The 22,299-nt window shown below is 41.0% G+C and overlaps 1 protein-coding gene across 15 annotated transcripts in view; it reads right to left on the bottom strand.

Annotated features, from left to right (window-relative positions):
- CLASP2 (cytoplasmic linker associated protein 2) overlaps positions 1–22,299 on the bottom strand; it is a 276,272-nt gene that overhangs the window by 222,119 nt on the left and 31,854 nt on the right. For all 15 annotated transcript variants that reach the window (XM_077811095.1, XM_077811084.1, XM_077811089.1 and 12 more), the window contains exons 6-7: positions 19,252–19,349; positions 2,044–2,114 (exon numbers count right to left, since the gene is read on the bottom strand). In XM_077811095.1, coding sequence (XP_077667221.1) covers positions 2,044–2,114; positions 19,252–19,349 — 169 coding nt within the window. The remainder of the gene's footprint in view (positions 1–2,043; positions 2,115–19,251; positions 19,350–22,299) is intronic.

The following is a 22,299-nucleotide window of genomic DNA, read 5'->3' as shown; positions in this document are numbered from 1 at the left end:
CAGTCTCACTCAAGTGCTCAATCTACTAGACTACAGCTCTCCTCAGAAAGGTTGACATTTTCTCCATATATATTAAAAAAAAATATGCAAAATGTAACTCTGAAAACTTCTAAAGCGGTATCTATTTCATAGCAAAATAAATTTGTTTACCACATTAGTGGTCATTTATAGGCCTGCTTTTACAATACAGTTTATGGAAAAGAAGTTTTCCAACAGGGATTTGTTGAAAACAAATTAAGCGATTCCTCTCTAGAGAATATCTTTTACTGTTCTACAAGACCTTTAAGATTTAGGTGCATCTCATGATGTAGCACACCTAAACCCCTGGGCAATAGAGAATAAGGGGCAGAGGGAAAAGATGTAGATACAATTCATAGGGAGGCAGGTTTTCTGAAGTCTTCTGCTTTCATTTAGACTAGATACGGTAATTTCAGAAGTGAATACATCGTGTGGCAAAATGGCCAATGTTGGTATGAGGAGTCGTGAGCTTTTCTTGGTGGGGGGCTAGGACGCCACGCCTTGTCCCTGGTCTTTGGGCGCCTAAGGCCCCGCTAGTGACCCGGGAAGGTGGTAGAGAAGGGAAGCGGGGAAGGGGTCTGGGTTTGCTCCTCACTCTGAGCCCAGCCCCTCTCAACCCCTACGGGTTTCTTACCCTCTGCCCCCTTGGGTAGGGTTACCCTGGATCCTTTCTCCTTCCTTGTACCAACCCTGACTGCCTGAAGCAGGGGTTTTTTATTAGGTTCCTGACAGGACCTTAATTGACTACAGGTGCTCCAATTAGCCTGTAGTAACCTTTCCTAGTCCACAGGGAACCACACCTTAATTAGCCTACAGCTTATTTATCTCCCGTCTACCACTCTCTCACTGCTCCCTGGCCCTGCTGTATCACAATACTACTTTTTGGAAAATGCATTTATATATAATAAAACAGGGTGAAACTAACTCTAATTTCTTTACTTTTTAAAATTATATTAGAATGCCCTTTTAAAGCAATCTAGGTTTGTCACAAAAAACTATCAGAAAAATCCTATAAATATAAATCAGGATTTTCTTTCATCTGAGACACAACAAGAATGATAAAAGCTACAAAAAACAGTTTTATTGAAGCCACTGATGCAGCACCTTTTTAGTTGCAGTATTAATTTTTATAATTGGCTTTCACTTAAAACACAAAGCTCAAAGTAATTTGTTAATTAAAACAATGAGTGATGCTTCTGTTCTTTCACTACAACCAAACACTATACTAGAACCACAATGTGGAATTTACAACTGGAATTCAATGCACACCAGTTTGCTTCACTGAACTGAATCAAAACTAACAGTGAAGTAGTGAAGTAAATTGCTAGTACAGTGAACTTGAGTAACATCACAGAGTCCTTACTTCAACACACGCCAAGTTTTCTAATAGCTACAACGGTTTCAAAATACTCTTACAATTGTTTATAGACACTGAAATATTTTTCTTTTAAAGAAAAAAAACTGTCCATACATTTATGTTTAATTCCTGGAAAGAGACATGATCTAAGTTAAATATATGTAATGTATGAAAATGTAATAAGGAATTACACACACTTATTTAGATTGCTATTCTGAAATCTTCTCATTACCCCTTACTGAGCACAAAAGTAATTATTCTGAACATATTTTGAGGACATAAATTGCTTTTAGTGGTGCCGCAAACTAACCATTTTTACCAACTTCACACTGCAATGGTGCAGAGAAGTAAGTAATGAAATTATTGCTACTACTGCCAGACATTTTAACCATTCACATAGTGGGGTACAAGAGTGCTGTGCAGAAAAAGATATTAACAATGACTTCAAGAAAAGACCATCAGTATGAGACAGTAAGCATTTGTTAGAATTACACTAATGTCTAACTTTAAGATTGTGGCTTAAATGCATATTTCTACAACAGATTAACCTGAACTTCACTTTTATAATGCTAGTTGTTCCACAAAACAGATTACAGTGCTTAACAAAGGTTAAATCTGAGTTACATTAACCTACAACTTTGAATAGCAATATATAGGTGCATACTTACCACTGATGTTACTTAAAATCGTATTTCCAGAGTCTCTCACTTCATCAAATTTTGCAAATATTGTTTGTAATCTGGAAATAAGGGAAAAGATCAATTTTAACGTCTATGTGAATGAAGTAGGGATATTTCCCCAACCCCCAAAATGAAAAATAAAAACTAAACTCCAACTCAGCTCTAACTGTGTTTTCTTCATGAGCAGATTTATAGATGAATGGTTGAAACTAAAGCTGTTTATCATTCCAGCCAGCAGAAATCTATGGAAACAACATCTGAACAACTTTTCCTCTTGAATAAATTCAACATATTCAAACAAAAACAAAATTCACTTAGCAATTAACATTGTATATTCCAAATAACATGATGAAAAAAATAGAAGTCTATTACTACATTACATTTATATTAATGGCATACATTAGGCTTTATGTGAACATACTAGCATATTTATGTAAAGCTCTAAAAAGTAATTATTTTAAAGTAGGGGGTATACTGTAAAAATTAAGGATAAGATTGAATTTATTTGGAGGCAATTAACAGATTTCTCAAAAATCTCTGTTTTATTTTAATAAAACTATTGTTCGTAAGAGTAGTTTTGCTTTCCAGTAGCAGGAAAAAAGTAGTTATATTTCACATTCAAAACATACTAAACATTTTACTCTTATTAAAGTAAAAGGTAACAATATTTTATGTAGGATTACAAAAATAACAGAAATATGCTGAGTGCTCTAAGTGCATGTAAATAGACAGTAAAAGAAACTACAGTAAAAGCTCTGTTATCCGGCACTTTACCAACCGGAAAGCTCTATAAACCAGCATTTCTGATCTTCATTGAAACCCCAGTTTATAGTCCAGTTGGCGTGGGGCCAGAAGGCTCCCTATCTAGCTCCATGTGGTTCCTCAAAAGCAGAGACATGTCCCTGCTGCTCCTAGGTGGAGGAACGGCCACGAGGGGTTCACGGGGGGGTAGGGGGTGAGAAGGGGCGTGCACTCTGGGAGGGAGTTTGGGTGCAGGAGGGGGGCTCAGGGCAGGGAGCTGGTGCGCAGGAGGGGTTTCGGGGTGCTAGACCGGGTGGTGCTCACCTTCAGCAACTCCCCGCATGCGGCAACGTGTCCCTACTGCTCCTAGGAGGAGGTACACTGCCCCAGTCCCAAGCAGTGGCTCCACAGCTCCCATTGGCCGGGAACTAAGGCCAGCCGGAGCTGTGGGGGCAGCGCCTGCAGGTGGAGGCAGCAAGCAGAGCAGCCTAGCTGCATCTCCGACTAAGAGCAGCAGGGACATGTCGCCGTTTGCAGTGAGCGCCACCCAGATCTGGCACCTCACAGCCCCTCCCGTGCCCCAGCCCCCAGCCCAGAGCCCCCACCCAGGCCCCAATTCCTTCCCTATTAACTAACTGGAATTTCTGACTTATCGGCACCCCCATTTCCGCAACATGCCAGATAACAAAATTTTTACTCTATTCAGTTAGTATCGTCCATATTCCTCATTTAGTCCAGAGTGCAATGAGATAAAATGTACTTGTATCTATGTATTACTGAAACAGACAAACGTGAACGCAATGGATGGCAATTGCAGTTTAATATAAAATAATTAAAATCATATTTACATTTTCCAGGCTTGGAATATATCAGTATAATATGTCAACCTTTTACAAAAAGAATAGAGCACAGAATAATTAGGTACATCTAAACTAGTGACTGTACACTTGTCCATACACCTAGCTGTGTCATAATCCCCTTACGGTCACATCTCAACCCCAGAATCATGTAAGTAGAAGGGAGCAAGGGGAGTAGAGGACAGTAAACTAGTACACCTGAGGGGTAAGTACATGCCTTGGCTGTGAGAGTCGTAAAGGGTAACAAGAAAACATTCTACAAATACATTAGAAGCAAGAGGAGGACCAAAGACAGAGTAAGCCCATTACTCAATGGGGCGAGGGGGGGGAGGGAAACAATAACAGAAAATGTGGAAATGGCAGAAGTGCTTAATGACTTCTTTGTTTCAGATTTCACCAAGAAGGTTGCTGGTGACTGGACATGTAACAGTGAATGCCAGTCAAAATGAGGTAGGATCAGAGGCTAAAATAGGGGAAGAACAAGTTAAAAATTACTTGAACAAATTAGATGTCTTCAAGTCACCAGGGCCTGATGAAATGCACCCTAGTATACTTAAGGAGCTGAATGAGGCGATATCTGAGCCATAAGCTATCATCTTTGAAAAGTCATGGAAGACTGGAAAAGGGCAAATATAGTGCCAATCTATAAAAAGGGGAAAAAGGACAACCCAGGAAATTACAGACCAGTCAGCTTAACTTCTGTACCCGGAAAGATAATGGAGCAAATAATTAAGCAATCGATGTGCAAATGTCTAGAAGATAACATAAGTAACAGTCAGCATGGATTTGTCAAGAACAAATCATGTCAAACCAACCTGATAAGTTTTCTTTGACGGGTAACAAGCCTTGTGGATGGGGGGAAGCAGTAGACGTGGTATATCTTGACTTCAGTTAAGTCTTACATGATCTTCTCAAACAAACTAGGGAAATGTAAGCTAGATGGAGCTACTATAAGGTGAGAGCAAAACTGGTTGGAAAAACTGTTCCCAGAAAGTTATCAGTGGTTCACAGTCATGCTGGAAGGGCATAACAAGCGGGATCCCTCAGGGATCAGTTCTGGGTCCAGTTCTGTTCAATATTTTCATTAATGATTTAGATTATGGCATAGAGAGTACACTTATAAAGTCTGCGGATGATACCAAGTTGGGAAGACTTGCAAGTGTTTTGGAGGATAGGATTATAATTCAAAATGATCTGGACAAACTGGAGAAATGGTCTGAAGTAAATGAGATGAAATTCAAGAAGGACAAATGCAAAGTACTCCACTTAGGAAGGAACAATCAGTTGCACACATACAAAATGGGAAATGACTGCCTAGGAAGGAGTACTGTGGAAAGGGATCTGGCGGTCATACTAGACCACAAGCTAAATATGAGTCAACACTGTAATGCTGTTGCAAAAAAAAGCAAACATCGTTCTGGAATGTATTAGTAGGACTGTTGCAAGCAAGACACAAGAAGTAATTCTTCCGCTCTAGTCCACACTGATTAGGCCTCAACTGGAGTAGTGTGTCCAGTTCTGGGAGCCACATTTCAAGAAGGATGTGGACAAATTGGAGAGAGTCCAGAGAAGAGCGACAAAAATGATTAGAAGTCTAGAAAACATGACCTATGAGGGAAGCCTGAAAAAAAACTGGGTTTGTTTAGTCTGGAAAAGAGAAGACTGAGAGGGGACATGATAACCGTTTTCAAGTATATAAAAGGTTGTTACAAGGAGGAGAGAGAAAAATTGTTCTCTTAACCTCTGAGGATAGGACAAGAAGCAATGGGCTTAAATTGCAGCAAAGGAGGTTAAGGTTGGACATCAGGAAAACACTTCCTGTCAGGGTAGGTAAGCACTGGAATAAATTGCGTAGGGAGATTGTGGAAACTCCATCACTGGAGATTTTTACGAGCAGGCTAGACAAACACCTGTCATGGATGGTCTAGATGAGTGTTATGCGACTAATCTTTAGTTTTGTTATGAGTGCAAGGAACTGGACTAGATGATCTCTTGAGGTCCTTTCCAGTCCTATGATTCTATGTACAGGGGTAGGAGGGTGGGTTGTGAAATGAACAAGTGGAACACATCTTGAAGCACAAGTTACAAAAGGTTAATAATCGCATTCCACTCTAGGTGACTTCCAAGCAGTTAAATAGGCGGAGGAATCAGAATTCACATACACAAAGACAGCAGTACAGCTCGACCAAATCTTGCTTCATCTCTTGAATGCTGACTGATGGCGTAATGAGAGGGTGTGCACTAAAGACAGGTTGCTGTTTTACACATTTCCTGAATAGAGCTCTGCACTAAAAATGCTTCCAAGGATGCTTGCAATCTTGTGGAATGATCAGTCAGGTTAGTTGGCAGCAAAACACCTGCCTGAACATAAAAAATACATGAAATTATCCAGGACAAAACTGTCTGTGAAGATATTGGGAGACCTTTCATCCTGTCTTCTATGACCACAAACAGTTGGGTGGACCTCCAGAATGGTTTAGTTCTTTTTATGTAGAAAGTTAGAATCTGTCTAACATCCAATGAGTGAAGACATTATTCACTCCTATTTGCATGGGGTTTCATGTAAAAGACATGTAGGTAAATTGCCTGATTGCTTTGAAAATGTGAAACCATTTTCAGGAGAAAATTGGGGTGAGGACGTAAATACATCTTATCTTTAAAGAAGACTGTGTACGGTGACTCAGATGTCAGAACATGAAGTTCTGACACTCTTCTGGCCAAAGCGATAGCAACGAAGAATAACACCTTCCAGGAGAGGCATTAAGAAGAAGCATGTTGCTAAAGGCCCAAACAGTGGTCCCACAAGTTTTGACAAGGCCAGGATCAGGTCCCAAGGAGGAACCAGCTTCCTTACTTGATGGTAAAAACCTTTCTAAGCCTTCGAGGAATCAGTCATTTGAAAAAACAGCTTGGTTATCCATCTGAGGGTGGAAAGTGGATATTGCTGCCAGGTGTATCTTGACAGAAGAGACTGCTAAGTCTTGCTGTTTCAGGTGCAATAAATATTTAACTATGTCTTATATGGCTTAACGTATAAGCGAGACTCAACACTGGGATGCCCAGACAGAGAACCGCTTTCATTTCAAGAGGTAAGTAGCTCTGGTGGAGGGCTTTCTACTGCCTAAAAGAACCTTATAAACTTGCTCTGATCAAGCCTGCTCTCTGAGACTGAGCCATGAAGCTTCCAGGCCCTCATATGAAAGGAGCTCAGGTTCGAGTAGAGCAGCTGACCATAGTCCTGGGAGATCAGGTCTGAGTGCAACAGAAATGGGAATGGAGTCGCCACTGAGAGGTCTAGCAGAGTGTCATATCAGTGTTGGTGGGGCCATGCTGGAACTAATCAAAATACCCCAGGCCTGGTCCCGCTTGATCTTTAGCGGTACTCTGTGCATGAGTAAGACAGGTGGAAAAGCAAAACAAAATTGCCCCATCCAAGGTTGCAGGAACACATCTGTGATGGAACCCATACCGTGGCCTTGTAGTGAGCAGAATTGCTGACACTTTCTGTTGTATCTGTTTGCAAATAAGTCTATTTGGGGAGTGTCCCACTGCTGGAAAATGACTCTTGCCACATCCGGAAAAACAGAACACTCATTGTTACCGGAGAAATACCTGCTGAGGTGATCTGCTAGCTCAGTCTGTGCCTCTGAAAGATAAGAGGTCTCAAGATTGATTGAATAGGCTATGCAAAATTCCCATAGCTGCACTGCTTCCTGACAAAGGAGGGAAGAGCAAGCGCCTCCTTGCCTGTTGAGATAAAACATGGCTGCAGTGTTGTCTGTGAGACAAAAGTTTCTACCCCTAATGTGGGGCAGAAAGGCCTGTCTGGCAAGGCAAACCTCTCTGAGTTCCCTGATGTTTATGTGAAGGGAAAGTTCTAACAAAGACCAAAGGCCCTGAGTTCCGAGGGGCTGTAGGTGAGCTCCCCATCCTAACACTGACACATCTGAGACCAAACTCATTGACAGTTTTGGGCGTATAAAGGGAATGTCCACGCAAACTATAAGATGATCCAACCATCAATTTAGGGACAGGAGAACATGTGGAGGTACGCAAGTACACTGTCCAGATGGCTATAGCTTGGTGAATACACTGATCTGGAGGGGTCTGGGATGCAGCCTTGCATATTATACCACATATGTGCACAAGGCCATATGACCTAGGAGCCTAATACAATTTCAGGCTATTGTGATTGGATGACATTTGAGATGCGCTACCAGGGATTGGATTGGTTGGAACTGAATCTCTGGGAGGTAGGCCCTGGCCTGGGTAGAGTTCAGCAGAGCACAGCCCAAACAAACTCTATCCTTTGCACTGGAAAGAGGGTAGACTTCATTTATCAGAAGGCCTATTACCTTGAATGTCAACTGGATAAGTCAAACGTTGGACCCTACCTAAGCCCTGGAGCAGCCCTTGACTAGCCAGTCATGTAGATAAAGGTAGACCTGCACCCTTAAGGTCCTCAAGAAAGCTACCACTACTGCCATACATTTTGTGAACACCCAAGGAACTGCAGACAGGCCGAACAGGGGTACCATGAATTGGCAGTGCGAGTGGTTCACTATGGTATATTGACACATGAAAATTAACATCTCTTAAACTGAGGGTGGCATACCAGCCTCCGAGATCCTGAGCGGGGATAATGTATGCCAGGGTGACCATGTGGAACTTTAGCTTGTTAACATAGTGGTTGACTTGCTGAAGGTATAATATAGGTCTTGTCTTTCGGAATTAGGAAATAATGGGAGTAGAACCCCTTTCCTCAAATTCCACAGCACCTCTTCCATGGCTCCCACCCAAAGAAGAGACTGAACCTCCTGGACCAAAAGTTCTTCAGGAGAGGGGTCCCTGAAGATGAACGATGAGGGAGAGTGGGAAGGAGGATTAGAAATAAACTGGAGGGTATATCCCACTTCTACTGTGCTTGGTATACAACCCAACGGACTTAACGGTTGCTCTTGAGTCTTTGTCCATGAAGCTTCAAATCCGTCTGCTACAAAAAGTGCAAAGCTCCTTCGAAAGGCGGATCCTGAATAGTCTTGTTGGACCAGCTATGAGGCCCTCGCCATGATTGTTCCTTGTCCACTAGTGAGGACGACTCTTGCCTGGCCTCTTGTGGGAGCAAGTCTTTGAAGTTTTGCATGGAGTCCCACATTAAAATCGTATCTGTTTGTAATTTTGAGTTATAACCCCATGATAGAATAAACTTTCCTATTGAACAAGTCTAATTTGTTGAGTTCGTGGTAGTACCCTGATGACCCTCTCTCACTGACAGCCGATGCCAACAGGGATCTCGGGGGGGAGGGAGGGAAGGGAGGTGTAAAGGAACTCAACCTTGGGGAACATAGTATTTTTGTTCAGCCCTTTTTGAAGTAGGGGGAAGGGATGCAAGAGACTTAATTGAATCTACAACACCCTCACTTTTGAAGGGCCCACAGTGACTAACATGTCAACCAGGCTCCGGGAAGACAGACACTCTGACTACCTCCATCTGTATGCCCAGATCTAAGGCCACTCTCTAACTGTTGGTACACCCTTTAGTCATCCGGGGAGACTGTCTTGTCAGGAGGAGGCCAGCACTAGATGTGGGTGCTCTTTCTCCATTTCTGCTTCTGTAGTACTAAGGCAAAGAAGTGCTTTGGCTTAGATATTATCCTACTCTGACCCCTGTAACTGGCAATCTTTGGTGCCAGGAATCGCTGCCTTTCGGCAGGCTGTTTCTTATGCCTTTTTTAGGCACTAAGCATGGTGATCAGTGACAGGACTCCGGTACAATAGAAGCAGCATTTCTGACTAGCACAGAGGCACTTTGTGCAGAGTCTGACTGGCCTGGCTCAGATGGAGGTCTCAGTGCCACCTCAATGAGCAGGAACATCAGCCTGGCCTCCCAATCCTCCTTTGTGCAAGGCTTAAAGTCCTTGCAAATCTGGCAATAGTCCCCAATATGACCTTCCCCCAGGCACTTCAAATAGCTTGAGTGTGGGTCACACAGGGGCATAGCCTTGTTGCAAGAGGTGCAGAGCTTGACTCCTGGTGACCAAGGCATTCTCCAGCACCAGGAAACAGACAAAAACACCCGAAAAAAATGGTAACTAATTTATTAAACTTCACTAAAACTAACTATGTACAACAAAGAAAGTCCACTGAAAGAACTTGTGAATGCAAGGAGAGTAGTTCCAGTGACCATCACAGGCAGTAAGAAGGAACTGAGAGGATGTGGGGTCAGCTGGGTGCTTTATACTGGTACTAAAGTTGCATGGCAACAGAGGACACTTGAATCACCGAGACCGGTACCACAGAGGAAAAAATTACGGTAACTGTGGATGGGCATGCGCACACCTAGAGAAGAATGCACATGTGCAATCCCTGGAAGAAGAACTCTACTTATGGGAGCCACTCATGGGATCACACCATTACTAGCCTTGCAAACCTGCACAATCACGACCCCAACAGTGGACTTCCCAGCCTGTCTGCACTGGTATGGCTTTCCTCAATCAAATGTTCTAGCATTGGAAGTGTGGTACAAGCTCCTCACACAGCTCCACGAAGGTCTGTTTCCTCATTCAGAAGTTCTGAAGCCACTGCTTGTCATCCCAGGTTTCCAAAACAATTTGATTCTATTACACTGTGGTGATTCTCCTGAACCAGAAGCAACAGTCTATCTGTGGGAAATACTGGAAATCACCATATCTGTTTCAAGGGACCTGAACGGAATGTCACTCAACTTCATGGCCTCCCATCTTTGGCGTGTCAGAAAGTTCTGCCTAGATTCCACCCAGCATCTTGCTGGTCACCTACGCTGTTGCATAAACATTAGTCCCACAATAAGGAGCAAGAGTAGAGCCAGATGATCATTCAGTTGCTCCATCTCTTCCATATAGTTTGGCAGGAGGGAAAGGTGAGCAGGAATTGCCACTGGCCAATGTGTGAAGGAGGTAGCCAGTACCAAGACCACACAGCCAAGTGGTTCCTAGAGCATCTCCTGCGATGCACAGTATCCCGGAATACTGGCCCTGAAATGACAGCGCTAACATTGGCTCCGAAAGCAGCAGTGTGAATGTGGGAATATGTGTTTAGAAAGCATTCTGCCCATATCCAGCACAGCATACGTGGACATTTGGTGTGGGTATGAAGAACACGTATGGGTGTGTACATGGTCATCTACCCTGTTATGCACATAAATCTCAGACTACATGTACACTTAAGTGACATTACTGAAAGTATAGCAGTGACAAACGTCAGGTATACATGAAAGAATGAGACAAAACCCTGAGTTACTACCCATGATAGTATCATACCTTTTATGGAATTTTCACATGTACCATTTGACCTTACTAGCAATTAGTAAATTTAGATATCCCTACAGAAATGCTGGCAACCTTCTTGTGAAATTTAATGCCACACGGTATTACTCACCCTCTAAAACTTACTAAGATTAAATAAGGGTGAGATGTTTATGCAAAACAGAAGAGACTTGTATATCTATTCCAGAATAAAACTTCAATGGTTTATTAGTCCTTATACTTCAGGACAGAAACTGATGGCTAGATGGGTTTCGGAAGAAATCTGCCTCCATGGAATAACATTGCACAACTGGAGACTGATTTTTATGCCTTTCTCTGAATCATTCTTCATACTGATAGCCACTGTTAGACACAGTATACCCAACTAAATGGATCAATGGTCTAGTCTCAATATGGTAACTGAGTCTAACATAAGCCTCAATTTTAGATGTAATACTGGTTACCTTGAATCCTAGTTTTAAGCACAACCATAACTTACATGACACCTTGTGCAGCTGTACATTTGCACAACTCAGTTACGGCCAAATGTCAACAGTTCCCAACAACATATTACTTCATACAAAACGTATGTTAAAAGAATAAATACTTCCTAGTCATCAATCCATTTGTGCATTGAATGAGGCAGTCTTATTTAAAAAACAGTATTTTATCATGCAATTGAAAACTATTACCTTGCATACACACATGAAGGCAGAATTAACACTGCAGGAGCAAACTTAACTTGGCATTTCCTGACTTATGAATGCATCACTTTTCCTCACTGTTCAACATGTGGGCCCATTCACTGTACACAATTCAACCTCTGTAATTCATGATGAAAGTTGCCTTTCGACCCTCACCTCATTCATCGCATACCCATTTCATTCACCATCCAACCTGCACACTGAATAATGAATAAATCACGTGGTTAAAAAAAGTATTCATATACTCAAAGAACATATTCATGGTGTATAAAGAACCAAGGACAAAGTTATCAGCACGTGGAAAACCTTAACTTCAGCATTTTCTGACTTTGCAATCTTAACATTCTTTTAACCTAGAATATACCTTTTAAAAAAATCAAGTAACTATTAATATTTTTATATTGAACTATTTACTATACAGCAGTGGAATGCTCCACCCTGTCCTGCTCTCCATGTGTACTCACTGAGAAGGCACAATATATGATTACACAGAATGAGGTAGAGACCTGCCACATTTCATACAGTTCTTCACGTATATTATATTATATTAGGCAGTGTTCCATATCCAATATTCTTGGGGGGCGGGGAAGGTTGTGTGTGTTTTACGACCTTAACTCCACCTTATCCAAAATTTTATCTAATTTTTCTTTTGCAGTAGGTTTGCACAGTTTTTCTGATTTATTCGCACAACTCTTCATTTTGGAACAGTCACTTCACTGTAATCATCAGAACAAGAACAATATGTTTGAGGCAACAGTAATTCACAAAAACCATACATTATGCTGCTTTAATTTTGAACCTCACATTTTTAATTAGGTCACACTGTGAGCTCAAAGAAATTTTTACGAAAGCATTTCAAGCTGCAAGTTCATAAAAAAATTAATACACTATACAGAATAACTACATTCAATTCTTTTCATGTTGGTTCAACCACCTATGCAATAATTTTTAAGCAAGTGTTTTTTCCAAGATTCTCTTTACATACATGCACTGACAACTATTCTATTTTCTTTTGGGTTTAACAAGAGTGTCTACATGGGGAGTTACACCAACATAGCTAGAGTAGAATTCTGTTGATTAATATCCCCAGATAGATAAGCCCTGAAATATCCCTAATTTCACCTCTGGCAGGCTATACTGGAATGAAAATTTATCCTAGATTTGGCAGCAACTCTTGCTAAGAAAGATGTAATTTAATACTTCAGTGCTGAAGGGTCAATTATTGCCACCTCTTGCATTTTACATCGGTCTTTCCCTTCATCATGTATGTGCTGGTTATTTTTCTTGTCTATATTTCTAGCACAGAAAGTTCACATGCTCATGTTACTATAACCCATTCCAGGGTGGATAAAAATCAATTTTTTTTTTTATTTAAAATAGGTTTTTTCCTCAAAAAGCGTTTTATCAAAAAAATCCAATCTAAAGATAGTTTCAATTAAGATTCATTATAGCTCAAAGATATCTCATCATGGAATAGGGGTTATAAATTCTAATTCTATAGTATGAGACAATATATTCATGTAATGTTGACGAAAAGTTTTGTAAATGAGTTCCAATAGTTTATGGATTAGGGACCAATCTTACCGGGTTCCAGGGGCTTCTGTATAGATTATTTAGGTTAATCTTTCTATCTACCCGATGGGACTCAGTGCTCAGTCTGGAAGATACCATCAGAGATGTTTAGTTTTGCAGTTTTCAAACTGTGGATTTGTGTCTCCCGACATAACATGCTTGTTAACAGCAAAAAAAAGTTTTTAAATAAATAAATAAATAAATAAATAACTAGCTAGAGGTGAGAAATAACAGACCTCAACCCTACTGTTCCTCTGCAAATTTGTGTACACAGAGTCAATCCCTTACCTCTCCCTAAAAGTGCAAAGTTTCAAAAAGTTCAATGAATAGAAGATTGTTGGGGCGAAAGAGATCTGGACAATAAGAAGTCTGGAGATAAAAGTGAGAACGGAGGGACAGGCAGTATAAACAAAAGTGACACTGTTTGAGCAGCATATTCCAGAAGTCTTGAGGTCTTTCTGAATGTAGCCTTCATTGGATTTAAGATCTACCATACCCTTTTCTCACCAGAAGGGAAAACCTATAATGGTAGCCTACCGTAAAAGAGACCCAGTTTGGGAATATTTTAATCAAGTTCCTCTACCTGTGGATGAGACAGGCATGCATGCAAAATGCAAACAGTGCAACAAAGAAATGCAAGGCCTGGTTGCCCGAATGAAACAACATCATGAGAAGCGTTCCTTCTCAGGAGGAAGCTGCGTTGAAGATGATGAAAGGAACATGTCTGAACATGCAGGATCTTCAGGTTGGTAAACTTTTTTATTCCATACTTCTTCCTTAAGGACTGGCTGTCTTCCTTCTGGACTATTCTTGAATTCTCATGTTTGAGCAAAAATATAGTTGTTACTCTATGGTACTATCATTTTAGATGCAGTTGTGATAAAAAAATAAATAGCTGAAATAGGCAAATCTTCCTTTTATAATTTCACCTTTAAAGTAGTACTGAGTAATACTAAATGAGCAGTATGGGAATAATAATTAAATAACTGCATTGACTTATTTTGTTTAAGAGAATCCATCCTCAACATACAGGATTCTGAAGACTATCCACCTTCAAGATCACCATCATTTTCTACAGTTTCAGAGTTATCTACCAATGATAGTGTTTCAGTTACATCACGTATGTCACATAGCCACAGTATATCACCTGTAGCAAAAAGAAAAAAAAATCTCCATCATTCAGAAACAACCACAGATAAGTTTGTGACAAGAACCGCAGACTACTAAAAGAGGTAACTGATGAAAAAATTGCCCGGTTTGTTTATGCAACAAACTCTCCTTTCCAGATGATTGATAACCCACACTTCATTAACATGATTCAGTCATTAAAACCAGGATACAGGCCACCCAACAGAACAGATGTCACAGGCAAATTGCTGGATAAAGTGTATGAAAGAGAAATTGAGCAGTGTGCAAAAGGTCTAGAGGGTAAAATTGTTAACCTGAGTCTTGATGGGTGGAGCAACGTCCACAATGATCCAGTTGTATGTGCTTGTGTGACAACAGAAGAAGGGAATGTCTTCCTTACAGAAACATCAATATGTCAGGAAATGCTCACAAAGCAGAATACTTACAAGTAGCAGCAGTAAAAGCTATAACAAACTGTGAAAAAAAAATTCAAATGTCTAGTACACAGCTTGGTCACAGACAATGCTACAAATGTATCCAAGATGAGAAGAAATTATTTAGAAGAGAGTCCCAAGCTAACATATGGTTGCAGTGCTCATTTGATGCACCTCCTAACCAAAGACTTCAGTGTTCCAGAAATAAAGGCTAACGTTAAAATTGCAAAATACTTCCACAACAACTACTTCTGCAGCAGCTGTTCTGAAAAAAGTGGAAAGAACGAAGCTAACTCTCCCACAAGATGTGAGATGGAACTCAGCAGTGGACTGCTTTGAGCACTAGATCAAGAACTGGCCTAATCTGATGACAGTTTGCGAACAAAATTGTGAAAAAACTGATGGCACTGTCACACCCAAAGTTCTCAACATTGGGCTTAAGAGAAATGCTGAACACATGCTGAGTAACCTGAAGCCTATTTCCGGAGCCTTGAACAAAATGCAGGGAAATAGCTGTTTTATTACTGATGCTGTTGAAATTTGGAAGGCACTGAGTGAGATCTTAAAAAGAGAAATATGCAATGACAGAGTTAAATTACAAGTATTAAAAAAACAAATGGGACAAGCACTATCTCCAGCTCATTGTCTTACAAATATTCTCAACACTTGGTACCAGGGTCAAACCTTAACTGCCGTCATCCCTCCATAATGCAAACTATAATAAACTTCAGAGCTAAGGGTGAACCATTCAAGAAATATACGTTTGCTGATGTTTTAAAGGAAGTCACACCAGTGAACTGGTGGAATTCACTTAAGCACCTGGATTTAGAGACCGCTGAAGTGATAATCTCACTTTTAACAGCAGTAGTTTCTTCTGCTGATGTAGAAAGAATATTTTCTTCCTTTGGACTAATTCATGCCAAATTCAGAAATCATTGGGAACCTGAAAAAGCAGGAATCTTGATTTTCTTTCCAGATTATGAACAAACAAGAAAATGAAGGTGAAGATGACTGAGTTAGCTGCAGAAGCCAATATTTTAAGTTTCTCATGTTGACCTGGCTGATGTTGATTTTTGTTTTTTAAATTTCATTTTAGTTTAAAAGAATTTTAACAAAAACAAACCTGATTTTAAAAAACGTTAATGTTTAACTAAATTCAAAAATTCATATGCTTCTTTGGTTAATATTTTAAGGTTTGCTGTTGAAGAAAAAAATCCAGAATACATAACTTTGTTGTTTTAGTTAAACAAATTTAAATGTCTGTCTGGTGATGTTCTCCTCCTAATACAGCATGGCAAGAAAATCCTCCAAATATTAATGATTAACCTGTTGAATTGGAGATAGTTCACCTCCCAATGACTTCATAAATATCTGCTTCAATTACATTTGGTAAATGAAATAGCCAAACAATCATTCATTTTCTGATATAGCTGTAAAACCAATCTGAAAAGTTTTCAGAATAAATCACTTTAAAAATATATAATGAGTACCTTCTAAAAATGAAACCTACATCTATCTCTGAGTTGTGAAGACTATGTATTAAGGTTATAACAACCAACAAGAATGCACTTTTATGTAGAAATCCATGATTAAATTGAGTCTTTCTGACTAGTGATTTAAATCAAATCCACCTTGACCCATTCTATACATGAACAGGACACTATATTCCACAATTAAGCGTGCGCCACAATTTACAGCCTTCATTTTTAAAAAGTGGCTCTCTTTCATTCATGGGTGAGAAGATAACTCTCAATGCAATCTTATACTGAGTTGTCCTCCCAAGTATGCAGACTGCCTGAAACAGAGCTCTGAAAGGTTTAAGCTGTGTCATTTATTTCAGTGGGGTAATCTCTGAAGCCTGAATGGTGGAAATTTAAAAACAAAATTATTTCAGCCAAGTACCCAACCTATGTGTTTACCTCATAACTGAAACCACCCAAGCCTTTTTTTTTTGTGTCAAAAGCCCCAATAATGCCCTCAACACATCTGTCAAAATTCCCAGCTTCCCTTCAACTTCTTGGATACAATTATGAGTTGCCAATACAAAAATCTGTGGCACGCAGAAATCTGTGATGGATTAGTAAAATAAACTGCATTTCGTATTACAACAAACACAAGAAGGTGTACTGTACTGACTATTGGTCTTCAGGTTTAATTCAGTAAAAATCTCCATTACTTCATTTCAATGAAAACGTTGCAGACTTTCCCATTTGCCTTAGAAACCAGGGTCTTAACACAGAATTTAGATCCAGCCTGGCAGAAGGTGCAAACAACCTTGTATACAAATTACCCTGCAACAACCGAGAGCTGTACTTTACGTGAAAATTTTTAAGTTTTTATAAAGCCCCTCCATATTTAATGCAAAAATGAACCACCAAACAGACATAAAACAAACCCCAAAACACAGATTACTGGACCTTTTAAATCTAGTGGAATCTTAATTGGAAGTGTTACAAACTTTGTTTGGCATTATCTACATGTGATATGCCCTGTATATTAATGAAGTTACACAAAATTTCTTACAAACTGCGCTTAATTAACTTTTCTGCCTTCCTCAACTTAGGACACAAGCATTGCTTTGCCAGTGCTTTAGAGCAGAGTGAACTGAAGCATCATCTGTAAGATTTTACATGAATAATTTTTTATGCAAACTAAGCAGGTACACACACACACACTAAAACAATACGGACATTCTAAACTATATATGTGTACAAATACTAAAGGGAAACATTTTCAGTTACGTATTAACTTTACAACTTCATGATCCACTTTGTAAGTCACTGTCATAACGGAATAGTTGAGAAGCTCTGAATGAGTCAATTTAAAGTAGTTGTATTCAAACTGTAGACCATCTATAGTACTTTAAAATAATGAAAGTTAATCATCCACACAGCAGTAAAAATAAGTTTCTATAAGAGTAATGATCAGCTGTCAGACTCTCAATATGATAAAGATTGGCCTTCACCATTTACAAACAGAACTGAGAACCATGTCAGTCTAAACCAGCATAGAACTACCAGGATTATTTAACGTTTGTCTTTCCTGAGTTTTGCTACTGGAATAGACAGGCACACAGAAGTTTTGCTTTTTGTCAGTACCAGAGCAGAAAATGATAGCTTTATGTTGAGGGGAATGATTTCATCTACCCCTCTTTGATCCAGCGACCACTTGCAAGAGCTACTACTGTATTCTCCTTGCATGCCAGATACAGAATGGCTGTAAAATGTTTCGTGGGACAGAGCCAACTCCCCTCCCCTGAAGGGCTTCATAAGAAGCACCAGTACTTCTCTGCTAGTTTTTGCAAAACATGATGGTCCAACTGCCCGTTTGAACCAGGAAAACCTTTTGGGAAAACAGGAAGCTATTGGTCCTATGTGCATCCACTCATCTCAGGTACATTCACATGCAGATGCTGCTCCTGGAGAAACCAAGTTCCCTGAGAGTGGAATATTTGTGTGTGGTTTACCCATTTCAAAATGGACACATCCATAGTCACTACAATTTAAAAGGTAGGAATTCGGAAATACGTTCCTAATTGCAGTTTGTCCCTGGACTGTCACCAGGATAGAGAGACCAAAAGATAATTTATCACCCAGATAAAACGTAAGTCCCTTTGATATTTGCTTCCACTTAGAACTTAAGGTCCGCTTAGGTTGCCTCTCATGAAAATGTGGAGGAGATGGGTACTAGGAATATAGCTGCAGTCATCAGATCCACCATTTGCAGCATGGTCTTAACTGTCACCTATTAGCTTATGCTTATCCTTTCTATCAGAATGGGGATGCCTTGAATCCTGTCTTGACACAGGAAGGGGTTTAGTTGAGCCATGTCTTGCTCCTACCTATTCCAATTACCTGGTGCGGACAAGCTGAGACTTTGGATAGTTAAATATCAACTCTTGAACTGTTTGGGAATATGAATTAAGCAACTCTTTCAAATCTCTCCAGTTTTTGTACTCTTAATCCTTAAGAAAGAAATCCTTCTGCTAATATGTTAGAATTAGAACAGGTTAAATAATATTTGTAGAATAGGTTATTGGATGATTTCCAAATATTTTCCAATAAATAATTTCTCACACAACTATTCACCCAAATTTACAGTTGGACACAATATATTTGAATAATTTGTTCAAAGTTCATTATGATTTTTTTTATTACATTAAAGGATTTTTCCCCATTATTTGCCCAGGTCTACTTTAAAAAAAATCTGATTTGATTGTTGGATGTAAAGCTGTTTGCATCATATAGGCCATGCATCTTCCAGCAGAAAAGTAAGTAAGGAGTTTTCAATTCTGGTTACATATAATTTGTTACATAACAAGCAGAATTAGGAACAGCAATGATGTTATAATATAAACAAAAGGAATTGAAAGACCGTGTAAAAAATGGCACTGCATATTGAACAGCAGCAGGATTTTAATGCATTCTAGGCACTGATCAAAATAATTAAGTGGTCAAAATTAAAAAAAATTACTTACCTTGCAGAGGGAATTCCCCTCTTATTAAGGTCTGCTCTTACTTTCTCTCCTACATGTCTATAAATCTCCACAATTGCCAATAATGCAGCATCTCTCACCTGTGAATGCATATTTAATTAAGATTTTTAAAAAATTATAGAAGATCATATTTGATGTAACACAATGAATAAGCCATCTTCCAGAGTCCCTATGACAACCAAACATGCAGGTTTGCCCCACAAATAGTTGGACGCATGAGGATGGAAGAGGTGGCTAACAAAAAGCTATTTCAAGGACCTTTCCAGCCATTCCCATTCAATTAGCCTACCACACCTGGGATGCGGCCTGGGGTTAATTAGTCGAACCAACTGGCTATGAAGAAGAGCAGCAGGAAGCAGCAAAGATGGGGGAATGCTTAGAAAGACTACAAAAAGAGTGAGAAAGGCTTCTGCAGAGAAGATCTTGAGACCAGGGAAGTCGCTTCAGTTATGGGGGCAGGAAGGCTGGAAGTAGCCTGCTAAGGAAGGAAGGACCCTGAGACACCAGGGGAGTTTGAGGCTGTGGCCAGCTTAAAGCTGGGGGAAGGCTTTTGTGTTCAGTTTTGAACTCTAAGTTAATAAACCATACCCTAAGCAGGGTTGTTTCACTGGACTCTCAAAAAGCCAAGAAACCCCCTTGAAAGGGGAAGGAGGAGACTGAGGCAGGCCCACCTGCAGAGTGACCTCTAGCGAAGAGGGGGCACTGGGGAGGTGGCCATCCCAGTGACACTACAAACAGAAACACTGGAGGGGATGACACAGATATCAAACGGGCGGGGTGGGGGAAGTCATTTCTTCAAAGTCCTATTACACTAGATGAACAATCCCAAACATTATTCCATATATTCTGATCAAATAGTGCTGGTTCCTCTGTTGCCAGCTGCTTCTAATCCAGTTTTGCTTTTCACCATAAGTAAGAACCTGATTGCCTGAAAAAGCTGCCTGAAAAAGCAGCCAGAAACAAGCAAGAGCCAGCCTTCCTGCCTCCACTAACAGCACCACCACAAAGAATCACAGGTAGGGAAAGAATAAGGGGACCAGCTAGTAGAGAAATATACGCAGAGAAGGAGTGGGGGAAGAGAAAGAAGAAAGAGTATCTCCAAAAACTACATCATACCTATCATATTAAAGATAGCTAAAAACAAACAATTCCTTAATACTGTATTACTATTCCATGTAAAGTTTTAATGTACTTGGTTCAGGAACCCTATTGATCGGTGAACAGAAAAGCAGGCGGACCACAACACACTCACTTTATTAAGATATATCCCATACCATGACTTGTTTAAAAAAAAAAAAAGAGCCACAAAATGCCAGAGCTTCTTTCAGACTTCAAAACAACTCCCTATGCTATTAGGAGACAGGAATCCAGCCTAATTGAAAGCAAAAGCATATAAATTAGATGGAAGACCCATTATCTAGTCCAGAGGAGGGCAAACTTTTTGGCCTTAGGGCTGCATTGGGTTTCAGAAATTGTATGGAGGGCAGGTTAGAGGAGGCTGTGACTCCGCTAACAGCCAGGCGTAGCCCAACCCCCCCCCCCCATCCGACCCCCCCATGCTTTTCACCCCGACAGCCCACCCGGGACCCCTGCCCCATCCACACCCCCTGCTCTCTGTCCCCCTGACTGCCCCTGGACCCCCCACTCCTAACTGCCCCCCCCGCCCCATCCAACCACCTCTTCTCTCTAACTGCCCCCTGCCTCCCCATCCAACCTCCATCCTTCCTCACTGCACCCCCTCCAGGGACCCCTGCCCCATCCAACCACCCCTTCTCCCTGACCGCCCCCAGCTCCTGACCACCCCCCGAACTCCCCTGCCCTCTATCCAACCCCCCTCACCACGCTGCCTGGAGCACTGGTGGCACGGCTACACCAGGACAGGCAGCTGCGTCGCCCAACTGGAGCCAGCCACGCACCGCACAGCACAGAGCACCGGGTCAGGCCAGGCTCTGCAGCTGCGCTGACCCAGGAGCTCGCAGCCCTGCTGCCCACAGCATTGGCGCAGTGAGCTGATGCTGTGGGGGAGGGGCCGGGGGCTAGCCTCCCAAGCCAGGAGCTCAGGGGCCAGGCAGAACGGTCCCGCTGGCCGGATGTGGCCCGCAGGCTGTAGTTTGCCCACCTCTAATCTAGTCCGTACCCTATCAAAACTTTTTTCCTTACTGTATTTTCTAGTGCTTTGTCAAGTCCTATTTTAAACAAACCACAAGTGAGGCTTCAACCACTTCAATCTGAAGGCTATTCAATAGTGCAGATGTCACTATTCAGAACTTTTCTCCTCATTTTCATTTTAGCGATCTCTTTGCTTAATTTCATCTCCTTACTAGCTGTAGTTAAAGCTATGTTTATGTCATGGAGGTCATGAAATCCGTGACTTCAGAAATCTCTGTGACATTCTCTGGGGCTGCAGGATTCTAGAGCTGGTAGCCAGCGGTGCCCTGGCAGGGCTCCAGGACAGACAACACCAACGACAGGCAACAGGGCCCCCTTCAAGGTTCCAGCAAAGGTGACATGCACCTGAGGGGGCCCTCCTCAGGGTTCCAGCAACGAGCGAGAGCCTAGCACAGGGAGGGGGAACGCCTCGGGAGAGCAGCTGGGGGTGTCCAGTTTTCTCTTTGGGAAATATGGTCACCCCTGCAGCTTCCAGCCACAGTAGGTGGAGAGGGGACTCCCTGAAGCTTCCAGGGGGGAAACCACTGAGCCGCAGTAGCAAAAGTCACAGACAGGTCACGGCTTCTGTAAATTTTTGTTTATTACCTGCAACATGTCCATGACTTTTATTAAAAATAACCCTGACAAAATCTTAGCCTTGGCTATAGTCCTTATACCTCCCTAAATATCTCGCCTCACCTGTCTGCATTCTGCAAGATGTGTTCACTTTGTACTTGTTATGTTTCCTTAGTCAAGCTATACAAATTTCACTGTAATCTTCCATCTGAGGTTAATCCTTCCTGTCATTCAATTATTTTTGTTGCTTTTCTCTGAATATGTTCTACAGAAAATGACTATCAAACAGTGATTTGATTTAAGCTA

Source organism: Eretmochelys imbricata, chromosome 2, assembly GCF_965152235.1.
Source record: "Eretmochelys imbricata isolate rEreImb1 chromosome 2, rEreImb1.hap1, whole genome shotgun sequence".
In the NCBI taxonomy this organism is placed as follows: domain Eukaryota; kingdom Metazoa; phylum Chordata; order Testudines; family Cheloniidae; genus Eretmochelys; species Eretmochelys imbricata.
Note: the sequence above shows the minus strand (reverse complement) of the source record. Positions and strands in the feature narration are given on the sequence as shown.